This window comes from Vanessa tameamea, chromosome 28 (genome assembly GCF_037043105.1).
Source record: "Vanessa tameamea isolate UH-Manoa-2023 chromosome 28, ilVanTame1 primary haplotype, whole genome shotgun sequence".
Classification (NCBI taxonomy): domain Eukaryota; kingdom Metazoa; phylum Arthropoda; class Insecta; order Lepidoptera; family Nymphalidae; genus Vanessa; species Vanessa tameamea.
This window is the reverse complement of record NC_087336.1, coordinates 1,162,003-1,188,792: the sequence shown is the minus strand read 5'-3', so window position 1 is coordinate 1,188,792 and position 26,790 is coordinate 1,162,003. Positions and strand designations below refer to the sequence as shown.

General features: G+C 33.7%; 1 protein-coding gene and 1 long non-coding RNA gene across 2 annotated transcripts; both read right to left on the bottom strand.

Annotated features, from left to right (window-relative positions):
- Positions 1-728: 728 nt before the first annotated feature.
- On the bottom strand, positions 729-2,099 carry LOC135194263 (uncharacterized). The gene is made up of 3 exons (XR_010309739.1): positions 1,839-2,099; positions 1,014-1,174; positions 729-826 (listed from the first exon to the last, which is right to left on the bottom strand). It is a non-coding gene; the product is annotated as an uncharacterized LOC135194263 (long non-coding RNA).
- A 6,188-nt stretch (positions 2,100-8,287) lies between these two features.
- LOC113396805 (angiotensin-converting enzyme-like) lies at positions 8,288-26,719 on the bottom strand. The gene is made up of 15 exons (XM_026634868.2): positions 26,480-26,719; positions 17,809-17,885; positions 16,625-16,844; positions 15,690-16,065; positions 15,021-15,212; positions 14,149-14,263; positions 13,793-13,945; positions 13,046-13,170; positions 11,951-12,035; positions 11,451-11,544; positions 10,819-10,893; positions 10,348-10,422; positions 10,053-10,186; positions 9,299-9,397; positions 8,288-8,493 (listed from the first exon to the last, which is right to left on the bottom strand). The coding sequence occupies exons 1-15, from the start codon at positions 26,549-26,551 to the stop codon at positions 8,325-8,327; spliced, it is 2,061 nt and encodes a 686-aa protein (XP_026490653.2). The 5' UTR covers positions 26,552-26,719; the 3' UTR covers positions 8,288-8,324.
- Between the last annotated feature and the right edge of the window lie 71 nt (positions 26,720-26,790).

Genomic DNA, 26,790 nt, shown 5'->3' with positions numbered 1-26,790 from the left:
CGTTTTAAATACTGATTGTAATAAAAATAACCATGTTAATTTAAAACATTCCACGTAACATATATATATATTACAAATAAAGTTACCTATTTACAAATAATAAATGCGTTTAATTTATTAACTTAGAACAAACTTTACTAAAGTGTCAATTTTTAACTAAAATAAATTAATATGATCTAATTTTACTAATTTAAATTAACAGTATTTTTTACATGTATATTTATTTTTAATCTGTACTAACCAAGCCTTTTGTCGGCCTTTTTATTTTCTACATATTCAATTTCTTGTAAGCTAGGCGGATGTACTTTGTAGGGGGTCGAATGTGAACTCCAATCTGGTTTGTGAGAGTTAGGGGAAGTAAGATCTGGTGTGTGGGAATGTTGAGAACTGATATCTGGTGAGTGAGAATGGTAAGGAGAGAAATCTGCTGAGTAAGAATGGTGAGGAGTGAAATCTGATGAATGGGAATGGTGAGGAGTGAAATCTGGAGAATGGGAATGGTGAGGATTGTAATCCGGTATGTGGGAATGATAGTCGTTGTGAATGGCTGAAAAAAAGAGGATATTAATTTAAAAAAAAGAATACTATATTTTTTCTCGATACTTAAGTAAATGGGATTATGGTTATATACGTTTTTAAAGTGCTAGTGTCTATGGGCGACCAAAAGCGATGATGACAATGAGAAATCAGATGACAAATTTTCTGATTTAACAAAATAAACAAAAAAAATATATAACGGAGCCTCACCGTGGTGGTCATGATAAACTGGCCAACCGAATTCATTGTGATATTTTTTAACTTTCAAAGCTGTGATGAATGACGCTATCTGTAAATACAGGTATTTAAAATTGGGATAAATATTTAAATGTCAACCATATAATTATTAGTTATATACATACAAAATATCGGCAACGCTAAGGCAAGGCAATGGAGTTTGAAAAAAACAAATACATATCATTTAAATACTTATTGATCTGACCTAAGACTGTGTAATAAAAAAAAAAAAAACTCACTTTGACAGAGCTGACAACAATTTTGAAAGCTAAAAGAATCAGTCCTATTGTAACTGATTTTGCCGCCAAAAATGCTGTCAGCATTATCCATGCTGATGTAATTCCGAGATGAAAGATTATTGGTATTAGAGCCATTGTAACCATTTTCATCCCTCGAGCTTCTATGGAACAGAATAATATATATATTAGTAAAGATACGTTAATTAGGAGACGTTTTTTATTGTATTTGTTACCCATAAAACATATACCGGAAGATACAGCGCGTTTTGGAAAGGTTTAAATAAGTATATGATATTTCTATATTAGTAAATAATAATTATATACAATATAAGAAACTAGCGCTTTGCTAGAATCACCCGCTTTATTTAAGCGAAAAAGTTTATTGTCGTATGGGAAATGGCCCAGGCGTAATTTAACTAAAACACAATCATATCAAAACGAGTATTTTTTAATAATATTAATTATTATTCACTTTATTACAAATTCGCTATTTTTCATTTGTTTATATTTTTTTGTTATTAGTTATAATGAAATACATTTCGAAATAATTGACCTATATTAATTCTTAAGTATAAAAATATGTTAAAGAACATTATTTTATTTTATTTTTGGAAACAAACAGTATAAGATAATATAAATTATTCGTGAACTTATATTAGATCATAGACTAAACAAGATTCCACATTAAGTAAATAATTCATACAATGCTAGCAAATATGTCATTAAAAGAAATAAAAATTATTAATCTGTCAAGGATTAAAAAAAAAATCATAAAATCGTTACAATGAATATCAGTAATGAATAATAATAATTTAAAAAAAATACCAGTTCCAATATTGTCCACTTTCATTTTGATCTCATTATAGCCGAGCATTTTACCTATATCACTATTATTTAAATGCTTATAATTTATATTTTCCAACCATTCAACAATATTATTAGCGTATTCAAAGAATTTAATTTCCAATTTTTTTTCTAATGCAATAATCAAATCTCTTTTATGTGAATCTTCAATATGAGCCTTTGCTTCACTTAGGACGAAACTTAAAAAAAATAATGTCATAATTTGGCGCGACATTATTCGTGTGCTCGCGATTCGATTTTTAATTTTCAACTGAACCGTTGCAATATTGTCGGTTAAAAGTAAAAGGAGAAATGGTTTTAAAAGGGTCGCCCAAAAACTTGTATGGCATCACGTAATATTCATCTTGACTAAATATAGGGTTGTCAACGTTTAAAAATTAGTATTTTTTGTATCTCAGTTTTAATAACCCGTGATTTTCATCGTAGGGAGATACATAATATTTTTTTTTGTATTTGGTAAATTATATGACTTTTTTGTGTAAAGATTTTAGCATATAATAAGTTATTAAAACATATAACTTAAATACTTTATGTAATTTAATTTTATATTGCCTAGATTTAATTAATTATTTTATAATTATCGCCGAATAAAAAACAATAAATACCATAATAATTTTCGTATTGGCTCTTTAAAAGATTCCTTTATTTATAAAAAAATATATTTATTACAAAAAAAAAATGATGCAATTAGCAGCAACCCTATGCTTATGTTGTAAAAGAAAAAAGAAAGGTGAATAACGTACATAATTGTAACGATATCGCTTAAGCCGGTGTTAATAATAATTATTAAAATCGGTTTGACAATTTCACAGTAGACGTCCTTAGAAACTAGAGCGGAAAATAAATTATATAAAAATTGAAACCCTTTCAGGATCAATGCGATGCTGCCTTGGAAAGTTTAATAAAAAAAATATTAAACGTCAAATAGAAAATAGACAACCGCTTGGCAAAGGCTTATCCCGTTGAGTATAAGGTTTGAAGAAGCATGCTTCTCGCGGATACATGTTTGTGTTTGATTCTTCGATACTCGTTTAAGAACTACGGTATTCCTTCTGTGGCCTATCTTTGCTTCTGCAATGGTAGAATTTATATGTCTAGATAGTGTCACTGAGAACGCGCCGAACAAAAACAAAAGTACACTCACACTAGTTAAGTAGTTTGACGTTTCGCGAGTGTCAAGCGTAGCTGTCACGCACACTAAGATAATATTTTGCTTGTTTGTATTAGTTCTTTTGTAGTGCGACAGTGTATCTATTAGTGTTGCATATCGATAGTCCACTATCGGTAGACTATCGATAGACTAGCTATCGATAGTTAAGGTGTTAGCGATAGTATCGATAGTTTATCGATAGTATTGTCACGTGTCAATACTATCGATAGTATCGATAGCTCCCCATGAGCAATATTATCGATAGTAATGCCGTAATCAATAGTATTGCTCACGGAGAGCTATCGATACTATCGATATCCTGTATAGTTTTCGAGGTCAACTATCGATAGTCAAACTATCGTAGTTCTGCAACGCTGATCTAAATATATAAATGATCTACCCTTTGATTTTTTATCGATTAAGTAGTAAGTACTACCCTCTACCAATAGCCAGGACTAATAAATTACTCAAAAATTATAATATAATTTTTGATGTAGAATTTTATATTCGTTTACTTTTTTTACAGATCATTAATAGACTATATATATAAATATATCTGTGGTAGTTAAAAAAGGAGAAAGTATATTAGCACCATTCGATTTTCTTGAACGATATGTTTAAATTTATTGAATTGCAAGTAACAATTTCTGCGTACGGATTACTAATAAATAACTACTGAATTTCTTATCGTTTCTTCTCGGTAAAATTTGTTTATAAAACTTGTAAAACAATCATTGTTATTTATCCATAAGCGACTATAAGAACCGTATCTGCATGGTTATGCTTTAAAAACCCCCCTCCAAAGGAAAGGTTCCTTGCATTTGCAGCGCAAACAGCTTAAAAATTTCAGCTTTCTCTACGACATACTTAAAAAAATAATGTCCTTTATTAAAATGTATTTATTTTAATAATTTACATATTCATGGGTTTTTTGCATTTTTATATCATTATTTTAGCATCGAATTCAAACGTCACATTTGACAGAATATTTTTAATAATGGAGTTTTGAAGTTTGATTTTAGAAAACTTTATAAAACATGTTTCTACCGATAAAAAAACTTGTAAATTATCAATTTTTGTCTCCAAAGTCTTATCACCAATATATTTATTAATTTTTATTATTTTTTTCTTTCTCTTTATGTTCGAGGATCTATAGTATACTTACTTATATACTAGTAATTTTATTTTAATGTTTTTATTGATATATAATATGTGTATTCTATATTAAAATTTATTTATTAGTTTTAGTTATAGATTAATGTTATTTTATTTATTATTACAGCACCACCCATCGCATATTCTGAAACATAACCTACACCGTTGGTTGCTTGGACGAGATCGTTATGTAGCGATGAGGTCCCCAAAATTGTACGATTCTTTTAGTTAGGCTGTATCCATGTTTTATTTATTTATTTTCTCTTTGTAGCGTACAATAAAGTATAAGGTTATGGTGGGGTTTTGTGCAAGTCTGTCTGGGTCTAAGTCTATCTACCGCCTGACAGCAATACGGTTTGAAGCCACAAGGGACATATGGGAGCTAAGTCCCACGGTTGGTGGCGCATTGGTGATGTTAGGAATACTTAATATTTCTTGCAGCGTTAATGTCTATGGGTGTTACCATTAGGTGGCCCATTTGCTCTTCAGCCTATCTATATCATAAACTTTCTCTTTTCTAGCGCAGCCGTTTACTTTGGCGTTACTCCGGATGAACATGACATGACATGACAAATAAGACCGTAACGGTATCTGTAACATGACGGTCTCACTGATAGAGCCTAGGAAACGGTAGAGCGGGTATGGAATAGTATAGACCCTGCTCGGTGAAGACAACGAACGTGTCTCAGCTCAGCTCTGACACCTGACGCTTAAAACATAAGGCGTAATCCTTGAGACGTGGACGCGTTAGGTGGGGTCATTGCGTGTCCTATTTAAGGCCGAGAAGACAGTAAGGAAGACGTCGCGTTACTGTTCGCAATAGCGAGGAGTGCAGGGTTTAGGACTTATTCGACGACGCTGATCCAGTGCCGGCTGGTGGATACGAATGTGGACGAAATGCATTGAATTTCACACATGCGTTTTCCTCTCGATGTTTTCATACAAATTAAGCTCATGAAAGTTCCACTTGTCTGGGCTTGAACCCCCAATTATCGGTTAAGATGCACGCGTTCTTACTAATCTCGGCTCCACACAAACGGCTGACACATTCATTGTGATTACTCAAGCAAAATTGGACGTGAAACCGATTTCTCCTCTGATTTCGCAGGATACGAGTTAAGGAATTTGTTTCATATCCGGGAAACGTGTATTTCGAAATTTTTAACGTAATACTACGCGTAGTAAATTGAGATCATTTTATTTTCATTTAAAATATTTAAATTAAAACAACATTGAATGAACCAGTTCACTGAATTCCTGCGTTATTATATCACAGTAAGTTTAGTGAAGTCAATTATGAAGATGACGTCGTTTCCGATCTCGAGGAAGACAAACCAATTACGTACGACGTAAAGCACATCGCAAAATTCAAATCAAAATATACTTTATCCAAGTAGGCTTTTACGAGCACTTTGGAAACGTCATTTAACAAACTAAATTGAAGCTACCACTTTTTCGGAATTCATATTCTACCGAGAAGAACCGGCAAGAAATTCAGTAGTTACTCATTTTCAACATTTCACAAAAATACAATGTCATGTTAGTTAAATACAATTATATATGTATGTTATATATCCTGCCTGGAAGTCAACAAGTATTAGCTTCACTATTTTTTATCATCAATATAATCTTGTATCGAATAATATGCCTTCTTTACCAATGTATTTTTTAAAAATGATTCGAATTTATGAAACGGCAAAGTTGAAAATGTCTGCACATTTTTTTATAGAAACGGATACCTTGCTTCAAGAAGGATTTATTGACTTTGCGGAGTCGGAAACTTGGTGTTAGAAGCTTATCCTCAGTTCTCGTGCACATACAATGATTACATAATCAGCCTGTAAATTTCCCACTGCTGGGCTAAGACCTCCTCTCCCGTTGAGGAGAAGGTATGGAGCATATTCCACAACGCTGCTCCAATGCGGGTTGGTGGAATACACATGTGGCAGAATTTCGTTGAAATTAGACACATGCAGGTTTCCTCACGATGTTTTCCTTCACCGCCGAGCACGAGATGAATTATAAACAAATTAAGCACATGTAAATTCAGTGGTGCCTGCCTGGGTTTGAACCCGAAATCATCGGTTAAGATGCACGCGTTCTAACCACTGGGCCATCTCGGCTCATATACAATGATTATAACTGATCATATCAAAGTGATCAATGTTAATCTGAACATACGTAATACTGTTGTAAATATATTGTGACTTACCTTCTGTATCCTTACTCTGACAGTGGGACGGTAAATCCGACACGCCCGGATTGAGCTCAGGCGCAGGACCAATGGTTTTATGTGCATTTCGAGGCACAAAAATGTATCCCAAATTCCAAACTTCGGGATGTTACCGCACGATCACGATTTGGGGTTTGAACCCAGGGCCTCATGATTTGCGGCCTTATGTGTGATCATTGGACTAACGAAACGGCAAGTAAATACTAATTAAGAGGACCTAATTAAGTCAAATATTTGTAATTGATTACGTTGATTTTTATTTTTTTATTATGTTGGAATTAGAAATAGCTCCATGTGAGCTGAAAAACAGCGGTACACTTTGGGGGTCACTGTACGCTTCTCCGTTTCAACACAAGCTGTGTGACCTTCCTTTTTGTGTCGGTACACTGATGTGCAGACATCTTATTGTTATAAAATTGTGTGTCCCTTTTTTTAATATATTTTTCTGTAGCGGTGTATCAGAAATAAATTAATTTTAATTTTAAGATAATTTTTTTAATTAAGCCGAACAAAGTAGATATGTGACCACTTTTGAATTAAATAAAAAAAAAAACTTCCGGTCCAGTTGTACAGTATGATTATATGTTATAATAATTTATGATCTGCAACTAATTACGCCTATGTAGTCCAAGAGAAAACTCAATCTGAACGCTTTTTTTATCTCAGCGATATCGGAGCATGCAGTCAATATATATAAATTTATATACATTATACATATATATATATATATGTCCATGATAAATTCATTAATCTTATTAATAATATAAAACCAGGCAAATTTATTAAAACTGTATAAATAGTGCTTTAAGTTCTATCTGTCTGTTCGGGATCGCTGTTGTCTGTTGAACCATCTCTGTGGGTCTCAAATCTGCGGGTCTCAAATCTAGCGACGTTCCCGGCGTACAGAGAATCCCCTAATCCCCGGGAAGAAGGTGGACTACGATCGAAAAATTAACCATACGCTAAAATATATGAATTTTGAATAAGTTCCCACGCAAAGAATATCATCTCAACCGTAAAACCGACAAAATTTCTTCATTTAAGAAATATATATAACAGATAATCGATCATAACAGCCTCGTGAGAAAGGAGTCGGCGAACTTCAAATAAACCGACTGCGCACGACGAGAATGCGCTTTCTTTGCGGTTATAACGACATTTAAAAACTCATTGAGTATTCGTTTTCAGTTGTGTGGCATATGATGTATTGTGTCTTTTCATGTATTTAAAGTTAAAATGTGTCAGCTATTGAATGCCTTATAGCTACGTAAAATACTGCCTTTATTCTTTTGATAATGTTTAATTAGCCTCCAGAACAGTTAAACGATAAGCATTAATCATGTGACCGGACTGGGTAAGGTTTAATCCTCGGGAAGTCACGGCAGCATACGAAAAAGGTGCCCGTAAGAGCCGGTACCTCTGTTTGTTTAGTGGATATTTCGGTATGCTGGGTACAAGCCGTTCTCAGCACCGTCGCGTAACACATACTGCATGAAATGTTGCCAAGAATGCAGAATTCAATAGTTTCATGAAGTGTGCGAAACCCATTTTAACAGCGTGGCAAGGGAGAGTTGATCCAATAGCCGTTTAAAAGCAACCTAAACGCAATTTAAATCACAGCTTAATAATAATAATAGCGTAATAATGCATTACAAATGAACTTATCCTGTCTATCTTATCAGGAGGATCTTATCAGGAGTCCTTTGCCAGACCTATTTATACAAAACAAAATATTTCTCCTCTAAATAATCTTAAGCAATTCTGATTGTTATAATTTGGTTCTACGAAAGTACGGGAAGGTTCCTGGCTCAAAAGATAATCAATATCGTATCTTTGTTAGTTGGTTCTTCAATATATGACAAAATAAAACAATTATAATAAAACAAAATTTATTAATCACAATACTAAATCAAAACAATACAATTAAGTATATTAGTAACAAAACAGACGGATAACTTTTATAAGCGGACGCCTTCTGCGGGGCGAAGAGAGCGACGTCGTGGTAGTTCGAATTCCAGCCAATAATCTGCTCGTCACGATTTTGTACTCGAAGCCAGAGTTCCAGAGGACGGAAGTACCTGAAAAGGTAAATTATTCTTTAGCTCTTAAATTTCTTATCAAACATTTACAGGTCGTTGATTATTAGTCTATTAATATCTCATAGCTGAACAATCCTAATAATCCCTCCATTTGCAAACTCGGTTCCGTCAAAAATTGATCAATAAATGCTGTTTTGCTAGCGTCCTTGCCATCGACGACCTCCGTGGTCGAGTGGTGTGTACACCGGTTTTCACGGGTACGCCACTCCGAGGTCCCGGGTTCGATTCCCGGCCGAGTCGATGTAGAAAAAGTTCATTAGTTTTCTACGTTGTCTTGGGTCTGGGTGTTTGTGGTACCGTCGTTACTTCTGATTTTCCATAACACAAGTGCTTTAGCTACTTACATTGGGATCAGAGTAATGTATGTGATGTTGTCCAATATTTATTTATTTATTTAACATTCCACGTACATGATTGTACATTTTTTTATATTTATTGATTTGAAAATTAAATCGAATCAAATGAAAGTTATTTATTCTATAAGCACTACACTTACTTAGTGATTGCCAAACTAAACGGTGCCATCGGTTCGGATAGAAAATATCCTGACCTGGGAAGAACTTACAAAATGAACTCAACGGTATTTTTTTTCTTTCACAATTTGCCATTATTTACATAATATATGCCATATATCAAATAGGAGGAGACCATCGTTTAATACCCAAGGTGGGCTGGTGTCAACTACGAACTCACTAATAGTATAATAATCTTTTTAAATAAAATATATTTAAGATTTTAATATAAATAAATCTCGCATACACAGATAAATACTTAATTGTCTTACCTTACGAGCGATTCCGGTGAGATCCTATTCGTCTTGCCTCGAGTCATACTCCTGATAATGTCTGATGCGGACTTAGACGCTCCTGGCTGCATAATTTCACTGAAAATTATGTAATAATATATTATGATCACATGATTCTCATATTATCAAACTCAGTTCTACGTGTAACTATTACCAGCTTAAAATGAACCATCTAGGAAAATTTAATGGAAAAATTTGAGCTTGATCGACAGTAGCTGGTTTATTTATGGAACATCTATGTCGCCATCTTGAGCTCGGTTTACTTTTCCCAGATGAGTTACCTTTGTAACTTATCTGGGAAAGCACCACGTACTACGAAGAATTGATGAAGTCTTCTAACGTCAAATAGCAATAATTTGATTGTAAATTTTCTGGTTTGAATGCTGAGGGTCCTGTTGACACTTGAGAACGACCATCCTACAGAGAGACTAACTAGGCGCGGATATAAGTCGTGTACAAATATTCGCGTTAATAAAAGTATACACTCAGAGAGTGATTTTATCACAATCCGATGGGACAGCAAACTCGTCACGACAGGGTAGATTTCAGGAGCAAGACGGACTATACGTGCTTTTTGAAATTGAAAATGAAAGAACTTGTTTGTAACACACAATCCTACGGAAAATTTATATCAAGATGTCTGCACAGCAGTGTATCAACACAAAAAAGGCCACTTAAGTTGAATTGGGCAAAGGATTTGTGAACACTACCAAATTTACAAGTAAGAGTTTACCTTAGTAATCTACCAGCATCCCTGCTTCTATAAATGTCACATTCATGCAGATGACCGCTGTGACCGGAGACTGTGCAGAGCTGATCAAATATCTGGAACTCCAGGATTGTTGCTAGGAAGTATTTGATATATTCCTGTGTAACATAAAATTTTTGTGTATTAATTGCCAATTTTAGATAAAATCCTGATGATATTTGATTTTCGATTGTAACTCACAATGGTTTTTTTTTTTAAATTTCAGTAAATCACCAATAGGCAAAGGCACAATTTAATCTACACAAGTATAAAACCTTACCTGGTCAGATATAATGTGATATTTGGATCCAGGGTCGAAGTCCGCTTCCGTTCTCGCAATTGGAGGTGTCACGCCCTGTGATTGCAAAATATTTCTTTAAGTCTAGTGATAATAATAATAATTGAAGTAAATTGATTATTTGTCAAATTTAAAATGAAAGTATAATCTTTTAAATATTTCTTCGTAATTTTGATAATATTTATATATAAATTTAAATTGAATTCATGAGAATTAATCAATGAACATCCATCGCAGCTAAACAGATTATTAAAAAGCTAAGATCATCATATCCCTCATATGATTGAGAAATATTAAAGAATAATTTATATTATTGAATCGTTTCAAAATATTGAAACATCATAAATATGAATGGAATAGAAATCGAAGAAAAGATAAGTACTTGGACAAATTAAGATTAATCTGATTGAGAAATACAATACGAACGGCGGAAAATAATAAAAGGAATCAAACCTGATATCTCAATTTCATTTGCCACCATTTTGTGTTCATGTTCTGAACTCCATCTTCAAATACCGACCAACGCCACTGAAATAATGAACTTCCTACATTATACAGCTATTCTAGAAGACAAAATGTTATCGAGTAAGAGGCCCAAAATATAAACGAAATTCCATATTTTGGACTTTGTTTTCCAAGAGTCAAATTTGGCTAGACAACGATTTCATCTTGCAACTTGCTTGAAGAAGTTGTTAAATGCAGCTTAAACTTATGTTCAATCAAAATCAAAATATACTTTATTCATGCTGGCCTTTAGAAGCACTTTTGGATTCGTCATTTTACACGACTCTATTGAACGTAAATCTACTACCGAATCGGAATGTAGATTCTACCGAGTAGAACCAATTAGGAGTTTGGAGGTTTTAATAAATAGTAAGATAGAAGACAACATATTTTTGTAAGTTAAAATAAAATATATTCTGAGCGGGTATATCTTGCATAAAGCTCTACCACGAAGTAAACTATGTGTATCAAATACTATTTTTCATAAACAACGTTACAAAATATCGAATTAAGGATACAAAAAGCGCTCGAATAAAATTAATAATTGTATTTTCGTCGTGTTTTACGCAATGTCATATTACCTGATCAACCATAAACGCGAACGGTAAGTACGCTACTTTCTCTAACGCCATCGACATGAGGAAGTTCATGCTGACTTCGTAAGGATCGTGGGTTCTGTAAAGCAAAGAAATGTGTAAATTAAGCAACTTTGGAATTAAGTAAGGCTTTTGACAATTTGAACATTTCAAAGAGTTTTTCTTTGTGGTTTTTGGAAAATATCAGTAATATGTGGATTTGAATTACACAATTCTATATTGATTTTTAATTGTTATTGCTTTCGACGATGACATATTAATTCTGCGCAATTAAAATGAATTAAAATATGTTAAAAGGTGACTGCAATGTTTCGTCAAATAACATTAAAAATAATTATTAGTAAATGTAGATTATAAAAAAGGATTTATTTTTTAATAATTATTGGAGGCTATGTTTTTACTTCAAATACATCCTACGATTATATGTTTGATTGAAGAGTTTTTTTATCATTACATAGATAATCTGATGATTCTTATATGCTTACTTGTTTTGATAAAGCCCAACTCTTTGAAGATGCGGCAGGTTGTACACAGACAGAGTCGCGGCGTTGGCTACAGCTTCATGGAAGGCTAGAAGAAAAAAAAAAAAAAAAATCGAAATTGTTCAGTAATGATTCCTATTATTATGATAATTTCATGAAGTCCGATTTAAGCCATTGCAACAATTCTCTAGCGAGACTAGACAACTGTGGGATTACGATATATTCCGATTAGTTGTCATGTACACACGACCGGAACTTTTTGAGGCACGAGAGTTTAGATACTGTCAACTTTGGGCAGTTAACCCAATCACTTTTACCAAGTAAATACCCGTAGTAAGTAAATAAAATACCCGTCACGACATACTGAGATGAAATGACTGGAAAAATATATCATATGTTGCTTTCATATGTCATTGAAGATGTATTATTAGGAATAGGATGAAATTTACTATTATTCTCATTAAGGGAAGACAATTGTTGGCACTTAATAAAATTTAACTAAAAACTATTGTAATATTAAGAATAACCAATAATGCATATATAATTATTTTAAATTAGGGATGAGATCAACGACAAACTTTTTCTTAAAACCATTGGTAACTTTTATCAAGCAAACGATTTATGTAGATGTAAAACAAAAAAAGAACTAAAATTAACCTTGTGGGACACCCAGCATCAAAGCAGATTCCTTAATAAAACATTAACCAGAACATAGCGCATATTGAAGTGACTTACTTTTTACTCTTAATAAGATGAACATCTAATATTATAATACAGTTAATAATATTAATGACAAATTTTAGAAGGTAACAAAAATAAGTATATTAAAAATATAAAGTATAAGATTTTTGCCTAAGCACGACAAGCAGCAATACTTAGTATTTTGTTTGTGGGTTGTTGTGTTCCGGTTTAAAGAGTGCCTTGAAGCCGAACTACTAGCACAAGGTATCTAACATTTTAGTTTCCAAGATTGGTGGCGCATTGGCCAAGTACGGCATGATTATTTCTTACAGCGCCAAAGTCAATGGCGGTGGTGTCCACTTACCACCATGTGGCTTATTAGCCAGTCCGCTTACCTATATCACAAGAGGTACAAACCAGGATTAGCTCCATCTCTGAACAGTTGAGGTTGTTCAGCGTATTGCAAATAGTACTGGATGTGTGCCATCTCGTGATGGGTAGATATTAGATCCTGCATCGTTACCTCTGTGCATTGTTTAATTCTGAAATACAGAATGAAAGGTACCTTTTATAATTTATATGGAGTATTATTTTGTATTATTTATTATTCTAGTATATATTAAAATAAAAGATTTAAGTCTATGTAAAAAATGAGAATTACGAATACGTCAAATATGAAAACATACTTTTTTTATGGATAGTATATACACTTGGTAGTAAGGCTTTGTGTAAGCTCGTCTGGGTAGGTACTAACCACTCATTACATTTTCTCCTACCAAACCGCAATACTTAGTATTCCTGTGTTCCAGTTTGAAGATTAAGCGAGCCAGTGTATAGGTAAAGGTGACATAACATCTCAGTTCACAAGGTGCATTAACGATGTTAGGAATGGTTAATATTTCTTTGGCGACATAACTAATCTATATCTAGTATATGGGCGGTGATGACCACTCACCACCAGACGATCTGTTTACCCGACCTACTGATACAATAAAAAATAGTCCTTAATTTTTCCAGCAGCTTCTCTCAATATACTTTTAATCAATAAAAAAACTCTCATTGCAATAATATTCTGTATAATATCGGAACGGGTGACAATTTAAATTACTTGAAATACAACGTATAATTTCCTAACCAATAGTATAATATTTAACTAGATAAAACCTGTAGTCGATCCTGTTGCAGAAGTCCCAAGCGCTGGCAGTACACTGCACACTACGCTGCGGAGGTCTCACCAGCATTGACCCTCGCCAGAACTCAGGTGGTACCGGTTTCAAGCCCATCGATGTGTAGAATTCCTCTGCCATTTGGAACATTCTAGAAGACAATTGACCTTGACCTTAACTTGACTTTTAATTTTTTTTTATATTGCGTTTATCTATCATTTTATTTTAAAAACATCGTTAAAGTAAATAATCTATACTAATATTTTACTTGAGCCAGTCAAATACTGATGCCAATCAGAAACTAATGAGATTTTTCAGTTACGTGTGTTAAAGAAAAAAATATAATAAAATTACCTCAGTGGCGTAAAACCTTGCCGCAGCATATCAGAAGTGACGTCGATGTTTGGCGCTTGAGGAAATGGCATCACCAGATCCATAATTGACTTCCAGTTTTGTGCCCACATGTTACCTTAAAATATAAGCATTTATTATAGTTTTTATTACTGTATTGTCTGAAATTCCTTTCCAATTGGATTATTTCTTTACATTCATAAGTCAATATAAGATATAATGGTTATTTGTGTCATTACTTAATTTTCAATAATGAAGGAGGTAGGCTGGTCATCCTTGACACAGATTATTCTTATGATCCATCTAGGATGACCAGGCTCTTCCCTAAGATATCTTTGCTAACTTTATTTATTGCACGAGCTTTGTGTCTAAACTAAGTAAATGTTTAATATTCGACTTTATTTCGAAATCACCCATTTTTTCGTTTAATAATATTGCCCCCACTGACGTCAGGGATTCAAATGGACATTTTAACACCCAGAGATTCGTTTTGACGGTGAAATTTTGATAGCATTCTTGACACCATTTAACGCGGTACTTATGTAACTCAATTAATTTTATATTCGAGTAAAATATTTAACAAATAAATGTGTTTAATATTAGTTGTGTTGTTGTTTTTCGATACTTGACGAAATTGTTATAGCGTTAATAAACATTTCTTGATATTTCTGTTTTTAAAGATCTGAAATGCATATTGTTTTCTTAAAATCCTTATATTCGAAAGTGACTTTGTTTATCACACTTTGACGTATTTATTTCTCAATCAATCATAACACTTTTTCAAGGGTTCAGAACCCTACCTAAACCTCCCTCTCTCTACAAACAAACGTGGTTAAGGCTCTGGAGACCAGTAAATAATATTTCATAATACTGACCCAGTAGATGCGCAGGTATCGGACCATCAGGTCTAACGCTGGTTTCACCATATCTCAGCACCAGCTTCCGACGTACATATGTGAATAACTGTTTATAGAGCGGTGCAACTTGGTTGAATATTTCCTCAACACTCGCCCTGAACGAAGGGTCTTCATACGCAGACCGCATCTGATCACCAGCGTCTCTGTAACCTGTAAATAAAATACCCGTCACGACATACTGAGATGAAATGGCTGGATAAATATATCATATGTTGCTTTCATATGTCATTGAAGATGTATTATTAGGAATAGGATGAAAGTATTACTCATTAAGGGAAGACAAATGTTGGTCCTTAATAAAATTTAACTAAAAATAATATTAAGAATAACCAATAATGCATATATAATTATTTTAAATTGGGTATAAGATCAACGACAAACTTTTTCTTAAAACCATTGGTAACTTTTATCAAGCAAACGATTTGTGTAGATGTAAAATAAAAAATGAACTAAAATTAACCTTGTGGGACACCCAGCATCAAAACAGATTCCTTAATAAAACATTAACCAGAACATAGCGCATATTGAAGTGACTTACTTTTTACTCTTAATAAGATGAACATCTAATATTATAATACAGTTAATAATATTAATGAGAAAATTTAGAAAGTTATTTAATAAAGTTACCTGTATTAACGGCAGCCTCGTTAGCCAGTTGTACATATCTCATATAACGATTCTTCAACTTTGGACCAGTTTTATCTCTAAAACTCGTCCACACGTACAGCAATTCGCTTTCGATTCTAGAATGCGCGAGAATTCTAGAAATTTCTGGATCCAATTGCATGTCACAGTAGTTTGGATACTCGGGGTTTTCTTGATAAGGTTGGTAATGTTGGTATGGCTGATTTGTGAGCTGGTAAGGTTGGTAGCCACGATTCGTTTCAGGGAAGTCCGTGGGATACGATACTCTTGGGACATGAGGGTCGTATGGCTTTTGGCCGAATGGACAAATCTTTGCTGAATTGTATATCTCCTTCATTTCTGTTATTAGTTGATGAATCTGGTAATGGAAGAACAGCTGATGTAGTTAATTCTCTAAATAATATTATAACTTGGTTATAATGCTGCAGTTCTCTAGAAAATCTATTTTGAACCAACCAAGTTTTTAATCGTAATAAGTAATATCTTATTGTTATTTTACAGCTTTATATTTTAAAATTTGACGAGTTAAGTTTGTTAATTTAAGTTATTATAAATTATTCAATATATGATATTGTACAAAAACCGTCATTAAAAGTATAACATCTCGCCTTATTGCTTCCACTGGTGACAGGAGGGCTGGTTCATTTTTGTCCAGAGGATACTTGTCATGATTTATATTGTAACTATTTTCTATTTTTATAAGTATATTTAAGGCCTCAAAGTTAATAATTCTTAATAAATAAAAATATATGAATATACCAGTATCTGAATGAATGAAAGAATTTAACTGCCTAAAAGCAATATGAAGCATTATATATCAAATGGTGATTTAATTTGAAAGAGTATTTATGATCAGACGGCCTGTACAGTGAATGCTCGTCAATTTTTAAAAAATATAAAAGTAACCCGTAAAATACCTCCGTAAACTTTTCGTCGGATAAACTGGAACGACTGGCTTGTATGATCTTGGAGAGTTGTCTCCTACTTTGAGGGTCTGATAATCTGGATGCATCATAAGCTGCTGCCTTCCTCCAAGATAACTTTTCGAATTTGGAGCTCAGAGCCAGTTCCTCCAGCATTCGTCGTCGATTGTACTCAGTGATGTTTGTGACGAATTTCCATTGTGACATAGTAACCCTGAACAGTTTAAGTATTATATTATTCGTGCATTAGGAATCTCTTGTATAGTATATAGTAAATATTCATAGAAGTATGTAAATTGATCGGATGTTCCCAGTAAATGACACTTTCATTTGCAAGAATGTATCTTTATGGTCACACAAGCAAAATCTTACATAAAATTGGGTCCTTTGTGTGATCTTTGTGACCTTTTCTGTCTCATCATGATGTTTCATGTGCATTGTTTATAATTTGTACCAAATCGTATCGTTGTATATAATAAACAACCTTAAAATTGACATTGAATTTAACTCATTAATTAATTTATAGACAGTAAAACTGCATAAAAATTAGATAATACATTTATTTTTTATATTAGAAGGCAAAGGTCGCTCGCTCCCTTCGTTCGATTTTTCCTAGGGATAAGAAAAAAGGCGCGACGAGAACAATGCGTCACCAATGACCTAAATAGTGATGTATCTGTTGTATATGAGTGAACTGACTCACTCAACTTAATCTTTAGCAACGGAACAAATCACACCTTCATTCTTTAAGAGTTAATTTTGGTATGGATTACAATTCCTCAAAAATTCAAGATTGTTTTTCAAATTACCAAATGTTAGAAGGAAATACTTTTCAGATGAAATGATTACTAAGGAAATTATTGTTTACAAAATATTAAGATACAATACGAAATAGATACAAGAATTATAGATACAATACGAAATTTCTCTCAGGTGAAATTACTATATAAGAATACGTCGATGTTAATTGTAGATAAAGGTTTTCTTGGAAATCTTGGAAATCTACGTAAGAACCAATGATGAACCAATGTCTAAAAAACCTTCATACGTGGGATGAAATTTTGACAAATCTAAATCATACTGGAGCAGTTCTATGCAGAGACCAGCAATGAGATCTGCTGGGTAAGGCCTGTGTAAAGATTATTTATATTTATCAAACAGAGAAGATAACTTTTTACCTGTAGCACATTCCAGAAGCTTCTCGATCATATTCTCTAAGAAACTGTGTGGCTTCTGCTGAATTTGTATTCACGCCCTATAAAAGAACAAACACAAATTAGTTACAATACAGTACTTTGAAAAATGTATAGAAGCATATTATCCTAATATTGTTAATTGTTTGCCTGAATACTGCCGGTTGTATGGCTTTTGTCGTACTACTAGGATTATGAAAACGAGGTATAAAAAGTGCACTTAAGTTGGCGCACATATCTATATATCCTGTGCAGTTGGCTAGTCTAGTTTGAAGAATAGGTCCAAAGTTAATAATAGCAGACTTTATGAACATTAACTTTTTGTTACTGGCGAAGCTGTTATAGGGAAAGGTGCAGTGAACCCAGACCTCAAAGCTCAGGATGTCCCAGGGGCAATATATTTTATCGGTACCTGATTTGTTGCGTATTTATTGATATTTTCATAATATAAATTTTCATTTGCGAGTCGCTGCAAATTATTCGCCTCCTCATCTATCAAATTGGAGGCTGACATAAGTTAAGCTTAAGTCCCGTGGCAATTGAAGACAGAAAGGCCCTTATTCAACGGTACCACTGCTTATTGTGTTTTGTCTAACAGAGATAATTGTAACGTCTCGAAGGTATGACAATTTGTTTACCTACATTACAAGTACTCTGATACTATAAAAGCTAAATTACTGAGAATGACTTTGATTTTGAATGACTGACTCAGAAACATAATGATGATTCAAGATGATGACCGGTAGCAGCTCGTGATCTTACACGGTTAAGGTAATTCGTGGCCGCGCACGCGCAACGAAGGACGTTTTAAATAATAGAATTATATGAATCGTCGCAAATTATTATTGTTCGTGGCATCCATCTTAATAATAATTGCTGATGGTTAGTGGTGATTATAGGGGAAAAAAGGTATATTCTACACCATGGATCACCATTACATAGTATAAAACAAAGTCGCTCAGCGCTGTCTGTCTGTAACTTTGATCTTTAAAATTACACAACGACGATTTTGATTTTTGATGCGGTTTTATTAATAGATCCGACGACTTCCGTGGTCGAGTAGTGTGTACACCGGTTTTCATAGGGTACGCCACTCCGAGATCCCGGGTTCGATTCTCGGCCGAGTCGGTGTAGAAAAAGTTCATTAGTTTTCTCAGTCGTCTTGGCTCTGGGTGTTTGTGGTGCCGTCGTTACTTCTGATTTTCCATGACACAAGTGCTTTAGCTACTTACATTGGGATCAAAGTAATGCATGTGATGTTGTCCGATATTTATTATTTATTATAATAGATAAATTGATTCAAGGGGAAGGTTTATATGTGCAATACATGCATAATTTAGTAGAGACACACTGATAATTTTAGATGTTTCTAAAGTGATGTCATAAATAAACACATTTTTATGTGATTGCATTATCAGGATTGCACTCGTGCGAAGCCGGGGTGGGTCGCTAGTTAATAATATATCTAGGTACATAGAATGTCGCATTACAAAAGAAATAAAACATATGAGTCAACTTTGTTATCTTGGTGTGCGTGACATTCGCCAAACGGCATACTATTTTACTAGTGTGCGTGTACTTCTGGCCAACTTTTGGCCATTATTTCAACACGTTCTCGGCTTTGACAGTATATTTAGATATAAATAATCAAAGGAATGTACATAGAAATGGCCTAGTGGTTAACATTGACAATTTTAACCAAATATTCGGTTATAAAGCTAGTTTTGACCCAATTCCGAAAAGTCAGTACCAACTAGTCCATAGTGGGCACTGCTGACTTTTCAGGTGTTTATTTATTTTTGTAATCTCATCTCGTGCTCGGCGGTGATGGAAATCATCAAGACCTGCATGCATCGGATGAATGTGTATTCAATTAACCCATTGGGGCCAGCATCGTAGAATGTGTTTCAAATCTCTTTAAAAATACCTTAGCAGTGGGACTGAGCCGAGGTGGCCAAGTGAAGTGAGAACGCGTGCATCTTAATCGATGCCTTCAAACCCTAGCACGCACCACTAAATTTTCCTGTGCTTAATTTGTTTTTATAAGTCATCTCGTGCTCGGCGGTGAAGGGAAACATCGTGAGGAAACCTGCATGTGCCTAATTTCAACGAAATTCTGCCACATGTGTATTCCAACCCGCATTGGAGCGGCGTGGTGGAATATGCTACATCCAAGGGAGAGGAGGCCTTAGACCAGCTGTGGGAAATTTACAGGTTGTTAATGTAAAAAAAAACGTAATGTAATTAGTAGCAATCAAACGAAAAATAAACCTATACTGATCTATTTATGTATATATTTTGTTATTGATATTTGTACCGTTGTATGGTGTTGTAATTTCAGCTACCAAACCATTCCAAATTTAAATTTTATATTCGAATTTTTGGCAAAAATCACCAGTGTAATTCTATGAGAATTCACTTCGTGTTCTCGTGAGATGGTAACAACCGACACACGCTGATGCGCCATTTTGATACTTATATCCTATAATTTTTATTATTATTGTATTCAATTTCGCTTATCACTTTTTTAACATTTACACTCATATGCGAAATACGTCAATTAGTTTCGAGCTCCTTCTGTCAGAAAAAAAACATCTGTAGAGGTACTACAGAGTTTTTTTTTAAACTCAATTCTTGTACGCAATCGAAAGTAGTACATGAGCTTAGCAGTTCATTGTTCAATATTACAGACGGAACACAATGAGCTCTCGCTATGGTAAGCGGTTTTTAATTGACGAAATATGCCGTATACTTCAGACGTTTCACTTTTACTCAAACTCAAACTCAAAATTCCTTTATTCAACATAGAAGCATCACACTTACTTATTGATGGTCAAATTAAACACTACCAACGGTTCGGAAAAAGGAACACCCTGACCTGAGAAGAACTGGCGTAAGAAACTCAGCGGGTCTTTTTTTTTTTGTCAAATTAAGTAGATACATAATTGTATATGAATAGAAACAGCCAGGAGGCGATCGTTCCCAAGGTGTGCTATCAAACATAAACTCACTAATTGTATAGTACCTATAGCACACAAGCGTTCCTTAACAATTTTTTTAAATTTGGCAACAGAAGCATTTTGAACGCTTTCTGGGATCCTGTTGTAGAAGCGTATACATTGCCCCACAAAAGAGTTACTGACTCTATGCAGTCGAGTAACAGGAGTAACAAGATTGTGTTTGATCCTTGTACCAATGTTATGAGAATCACATTTTCTTATAAAAACATTAATATTTTTCCGTATATACAAAACATTACAGAATATATATTGAGAAGCAACAGTCCATATTTCTTTAAATTTATACCTTAACGATTCTTTGGCTCCTAGGTTATAGGAGTTTATACTTATACTTATCGAAGTGCCTCCGTTAATCAGACGCTAGAATATCGTTGCAGTTCTCTGTTAAATCCCAGGTTCATTTTAAAAGTAATCAGGGTTTTCTGATAAAAATTGTCAATAGCTCGTTTAGAAAATGACAGTATTTTAACTATAGTATCTGATAAATGTCCTAACGTATCTCTGATAAACCTTTTCCTCAAAGGGAGAGGAGGCCTTAGCCCAGCAGTGGGAAATTTACAGGCTGTTAATGTAATGTAAAAATGTCCTAAGCCTGAAGTATTAGCGGTCCTGTTGGATTGCCATTCCATTAGTTGGCATATGCACACCGGGGCTCTATAAGGTGTGATGTTGATAGATGACGTTGCACAGATGCACGCAAAATCGTATACGTCAAATCGAAAACATTCTAAAAATAGACAATTTACGAAAATACTTAATAAATGTATTAAGAATTTATTCGTCATTTTATTAACAATAAATCTTGATTAAAAGTTACCGAGATAACCACAGATGTTTTAAATATCATACAACACCAGAAAACTTCTATTTGGCTCCTATATTTAAAAATATGACCCCACAATTCTTTGCGACCGCTCATGATCAAAGTTGACGAGCATTTTAACTACTAAAGAAAAATATATTATTAAATTTACTATTATTATACGTGTGAGTGTGGTTTTGTACTCACCCGTAACCTCCTTATTACTAAACTACTGTCCCTCTCGGAAACCAGTAGTATGTACTCGATAGTCGGATAATTCGAGGTGTGTGAAGTATAATTAAAATACGGTTTATTCCCTGACAAACTTTCACATTTATGGTATTAGATTTGAATTGTACGTAATAACCCCAAAAACAAGTCATGGTGGTACCCACACTAAGTGAGTTGTCTTTTGTATTTTACGGTAACCTTCACGGTTAGCTAAGGTACCATGACACTGTTGACAAATCTTCCGCTGTTTTGGTTATTTTGACAATTGCCTGGGTTTTTTTTGGGTCAATTCTTAATGAAAATTGCTCATTTTTTTATGAAGCACATCAGCTAATGTGTACAAAATAAAGGCATTAATAAACGATCCTTTTAATTTGCCGAAACGATAACATTCGTCTTTAGCAATGATGGTCATATTTTTCTGGAGCAAAAATGAGGTTCTAAGCATCTGATTCTGTTTTGAGTTAAAAAAAAATATCTGATCTATGTAAATTTGATTTGATATTTTTATGACGTAAATGTGATTATTGAAGGTTGAATTTTTATGATTTTGGGCATTCGTTTCATCGCCAATACGTTGCTAACTTTGGAAATTAAGAAATTATGTCCCCTGTACCTGTAGTTATACTGGCTGCTCATCCTCCAAACCGGAGCACAAGAATACTAAGTATTGCTGTAGAAAATATGGTGCGTGGGTGGTACCTACAAGACGGGCTTGTAAATATCTTATATTTTCTATTCTAAATATACTAGGTAAAAGTTATTGGGTTTATGTCACGGTTTTACTTAAGTTTCAAGTCGGAACTCACCAATAATAAGTATTTCTTTAGCGATAGAATACGTTAGTAATAGTTACGTTAGCAGCCTGTAAATTTCCCACCGCTGGGCTAAGCCCTCCTCTCCCTTTCAGGAGGTTTGGCATATTCCACCACGCTGCTCCAATTCGGGTTGGTGGCATACACATGTGGCAGAATCTCGTTGAAATAAAACACATGCAGGTTTCCTCACGATGTTATCCTTCACCGCCGAGCACGAGATGAATTATAAACACAAAGAAACACATGAAAATTCAACGGTGCCTGCCTGGGTTTAAGCCCGAAATCATCGGTTAAGATGCACGCGTTCTAACCACTGCGCTATCCCGGCTTGTAGAAAATGCGCTGAGTAACTAAAACTAAATTAAAGTTTTTTTAATGGCAAATGGAGTATTATGCACTGTATAAGTTCTATGATACTGATTTATATTCTTTTGATTTGATTTGATATCAATACCCAACAAATATTTGATAGAACCAGTAGTTAAGCTCTAACCGTAATAAGACCACAGATTTTAGTCCCTTGTGCCTGTAGTTACTCTGCCTTGCTCACTTCAGATCGGACCACAACAATACTAAGTATATCTTGGGCAATAGAATATGCGAGGAGTATTTACTCAAAGCCCTTCCACTAACCATATGTTAATTTGATATATAGTTCATATTAAACACACTACAATCTTTACTAATATTATATATATGAAAGTAACTCTGTCTGTTAGCTCTTCATGCCTAAACCGCTGGACGAATTTAGATGAGATTTGGTATGGAGGTTAATTCACCTCTCGAGGAGTTAAGATGTTGCGTGACGGTTTGTGTGCTATAAGTAATGTTTAGTAAATTTCGTGCGCGTAAAGTCGCAGGATCAGCTAATGTTTAAGTGTGCATTGATCTATGCAAAGAACTCTGGTCGTACTTTCATTTGTTTTTCTTAATAAAGTAATTAATCTAGTCAATAATTAAATGCTTCACGTGACTAGAAATATAATGAACGCTTTGTAATATTTTAGAGTCAAAGATGACACCGCTCCAATGCTGTAAGAGCTGACGGCGTATGTTACTCGTGAAATGTTGTAAATCAATTTACAGTGTTACGCTATTCTGACACTTGTATCCATTAAATGATATAATTATTAGAGCCAATATTGCTTATCAGTCTGTGATATTTTACGATCGTGTTCTACGAATGTCCAGTTTGATTTCCATAATGGCTCTATTAATGATTGAATAAGCAATTGAGCAGGTATTACGTGAGATGTAAGGATTTTTTTGTTATTATTTTATTATTAATAGCAAGTGCTCAAATTGACCCTTTGGTAAGTGATCGTTGGATTTGTTTTTTTTTTTTTGTATCTGGATTGAGTATTGATGTTGGCCCACTGGCCTTTACAGCGTCACCGAACGTTGGGGCGAGTGTTAAGACTCTGCCTTAAGGTGAACCCTTTCGGGCTCGAGAGTGACGTTCGTCCTGAGGGTGTCTCCTATGAGATCGCACCTCGGCTCAGAACGTAGTCGGTGGTGTTGGATTTGTGTTTGTACTCAACTTTAATTCCACTGTAGAGGAAAATATGTCCTTTTTTAATGGCATCTTCAAATTTTACGACAACCTTTGATATTTGCCAACAAGGAAATGTGCAGGAGAAATGGATGCCTTTATGAAGGATGAATTTATTGACTCGACGAATCGAGAAACTTGATGTTACGAGTTATTCCCTTCTAGATAAACCAACTACGCGTGATATATTTATGCGTAAGTACTAGCGACTCCCTGTTCTCTTTCTTATAGAACAATGACGGTAATCCAACACTCAAAGAGATCAGCTGCTGGACTAACGGGTTTACATGTTAAGATACGGAGTTACTATCTTAAGGTTATAGACTAGGTGCCTACATGGTGCCATAACTTACTTTTAACTAAATTTTGAAAATAGTTTAAACGCTTTTATGACACTGAAAAATACTTACTGGGATTATTAGGTTTTGTATAAGATTTTTTAGGTATTCGATACACGATTGAAGAAAATGAGTACGATAGAAGATAAATAGAAAATTATTACAAATATCATCAGATTTTTCGACTTTAATCACTTTAGAACTCGTTTTTTTTTTGTTTGAGAAAAAGAATAATTCGTCAATACAGACATTTGGCTTTGTTAGGCATCAAATAATTCGCAAACTGAGGGAATTATCAACGGAATTCAAAATTACTGGCCGATAATTACCAACGGATGGTTTTACATCAGTTGATGATAGTCTCATAGTGATACGTTCAGTAGCTATCACGTGATAGATGCATAAAAAGCCATCATATGTAAATAGATTATAAATTATATAATAAATACAATATTATAAAGAGGTAAGAATTGTTTGTTTGTATGTACGGGGGAAATATCCGGAATCGATCGAATTTTAGAATTGTTTTCACTGGTTGAGAGTTACGTGATTCCTGTTGTAGGATATCAATTGTAGAATATATTATATTTTTCCTTATTTTTATGCATCATATTCCATTCGTTTAACATGTAGACATACATTTTTATTAATAATTGTAAGGTCTACGATAAACCCGTTCGAAATCTATCCACAATTATCGTATCCGCTAAAGCCATCTACGAATATTAACGAGAAATATGACATATAATTTGACAAGTATGTCAATAATATATTAGCTCTTTTATATACATAAATTTTACATACAAATACGAGGAATACTTGAATCCAGTATATTTTGATTTTTATTTGATGTATGCCTTCTGTTAAGCCTGTCTGTGTTGGTACCGATACTTAGTATTTGTTGTGTTCCAGTTTGATGGGTCAGTGAGCCAGTGTAACTTAGGGTACAAGGGACCTAACAAAAGCTCTCAAGCTTGGTGACGCATTGGTGATGTGAGGAATTGTTAATATTTCCTATAGTTCTTATGTCTATTATGTATGAGGGGTGTCATCATCCCCTCAAGACTTGTAAGTCCAATTGAAATCTCAAAAAAGTGATTATAATTTAAAATATTTTTGAGAGTTTAATTGTAACACAAGAAAAAACAACAGACAGATATATAATAACCATTCGTTCGCATTTGTTCGGACGCGTTCCAATTTTATCTGACTTCGGTTTAGATGGAAAACTTTGAATGCAATTTTAAATTTCGAAATGGAGTGGAATTATTTTTAAATAAAAACGTTTTATAAATAAGTGTTAAATCAGTTTTTTTTTAAACCTGTATAGAATTAATTGATCTAATTATACAGTTTAATCTTGAATTAATTTATCACTCAAGACTACCTAATGGCTATAAATTTTACAGCATTAGTTTTTGTTTTAAAGGATTTAAGTCAGAATAAATTACGACAAGAGCTAGAAATTTTAAGCCGGATTGTCAATGCTGATATGCTTAATAATTTTACAAGAATATATGTACATTTTAACTATAAGGCGGAAATTAATGTAAAATATAAGTTTCTTGCAATTTATTTATATTTTGTAGCCTCCATATTTTGGAGGCAAAGGGCTTAACTTGAACTGCCATTAATTCTAGGTCAAATAAAATACAATTAATTATACTTAACTAAAAACCATTTTATTATTGTGACTAAGATATTAGGACTTTTGTTCAAATTTCAAAATTTAAATGGTAACCCTACAGATACGCTTGGAAAAGTTCATTTCAAGATATTCAATGGAATCCTAGCATGTTTGTTATGCCCCATATATCGCTAATTGACAATTTTATTCTTTTACCGTAACTAGTTATGTCGAGATTATTATCTGTATTTAAATAATTGATTCTCACCATCTTGAAGTAATCATCGCACAACGCATACCGTGTGCAGAAAGCAAGTAGGAGAAGCACGCCGGCGGCCATCTTGGATCAGCTGTCGGATTTATTGTCTTAACACACGTAAATACATTGTGTCACTTAAAAATTATGTATTATATAATATTTTTTTTTAATTTTAAATAAAATAATATCACTTTTATAATTATATTTGTAAAAAATATTATTGTTAATAGAATCGAATTCACTAAATTTGAACGAATTTCAGTTTTTGATTGTTAATTGTTTGTTTTTTTTTTTTTTTTAAATTATATGTGATTGTTTTT

Coding starts and splice junctions, on each gene's coding strand:
- LOC113396805 (XM_026634868.2), bottom strand. CDS start 26,551: ATGGCCGCCGGCGTGCTTCTCCTACTTGCTTTCTGCACACGGTATGCG. Junction 12,036..13,045: donor CAGAGATGGAGCTAATCCTG/GTTTGTACCTCT, acceptor TTTTTCTTCTAG/CCTTCCATGAAGCTGTAGCC. Junction 9,398..10,052: donor GATGCTGGTAGATTACTAAG/GTAAACTCTTAC, acceptor CATAATTTTCAG/TGAAATTATGCAGCCAGGAG.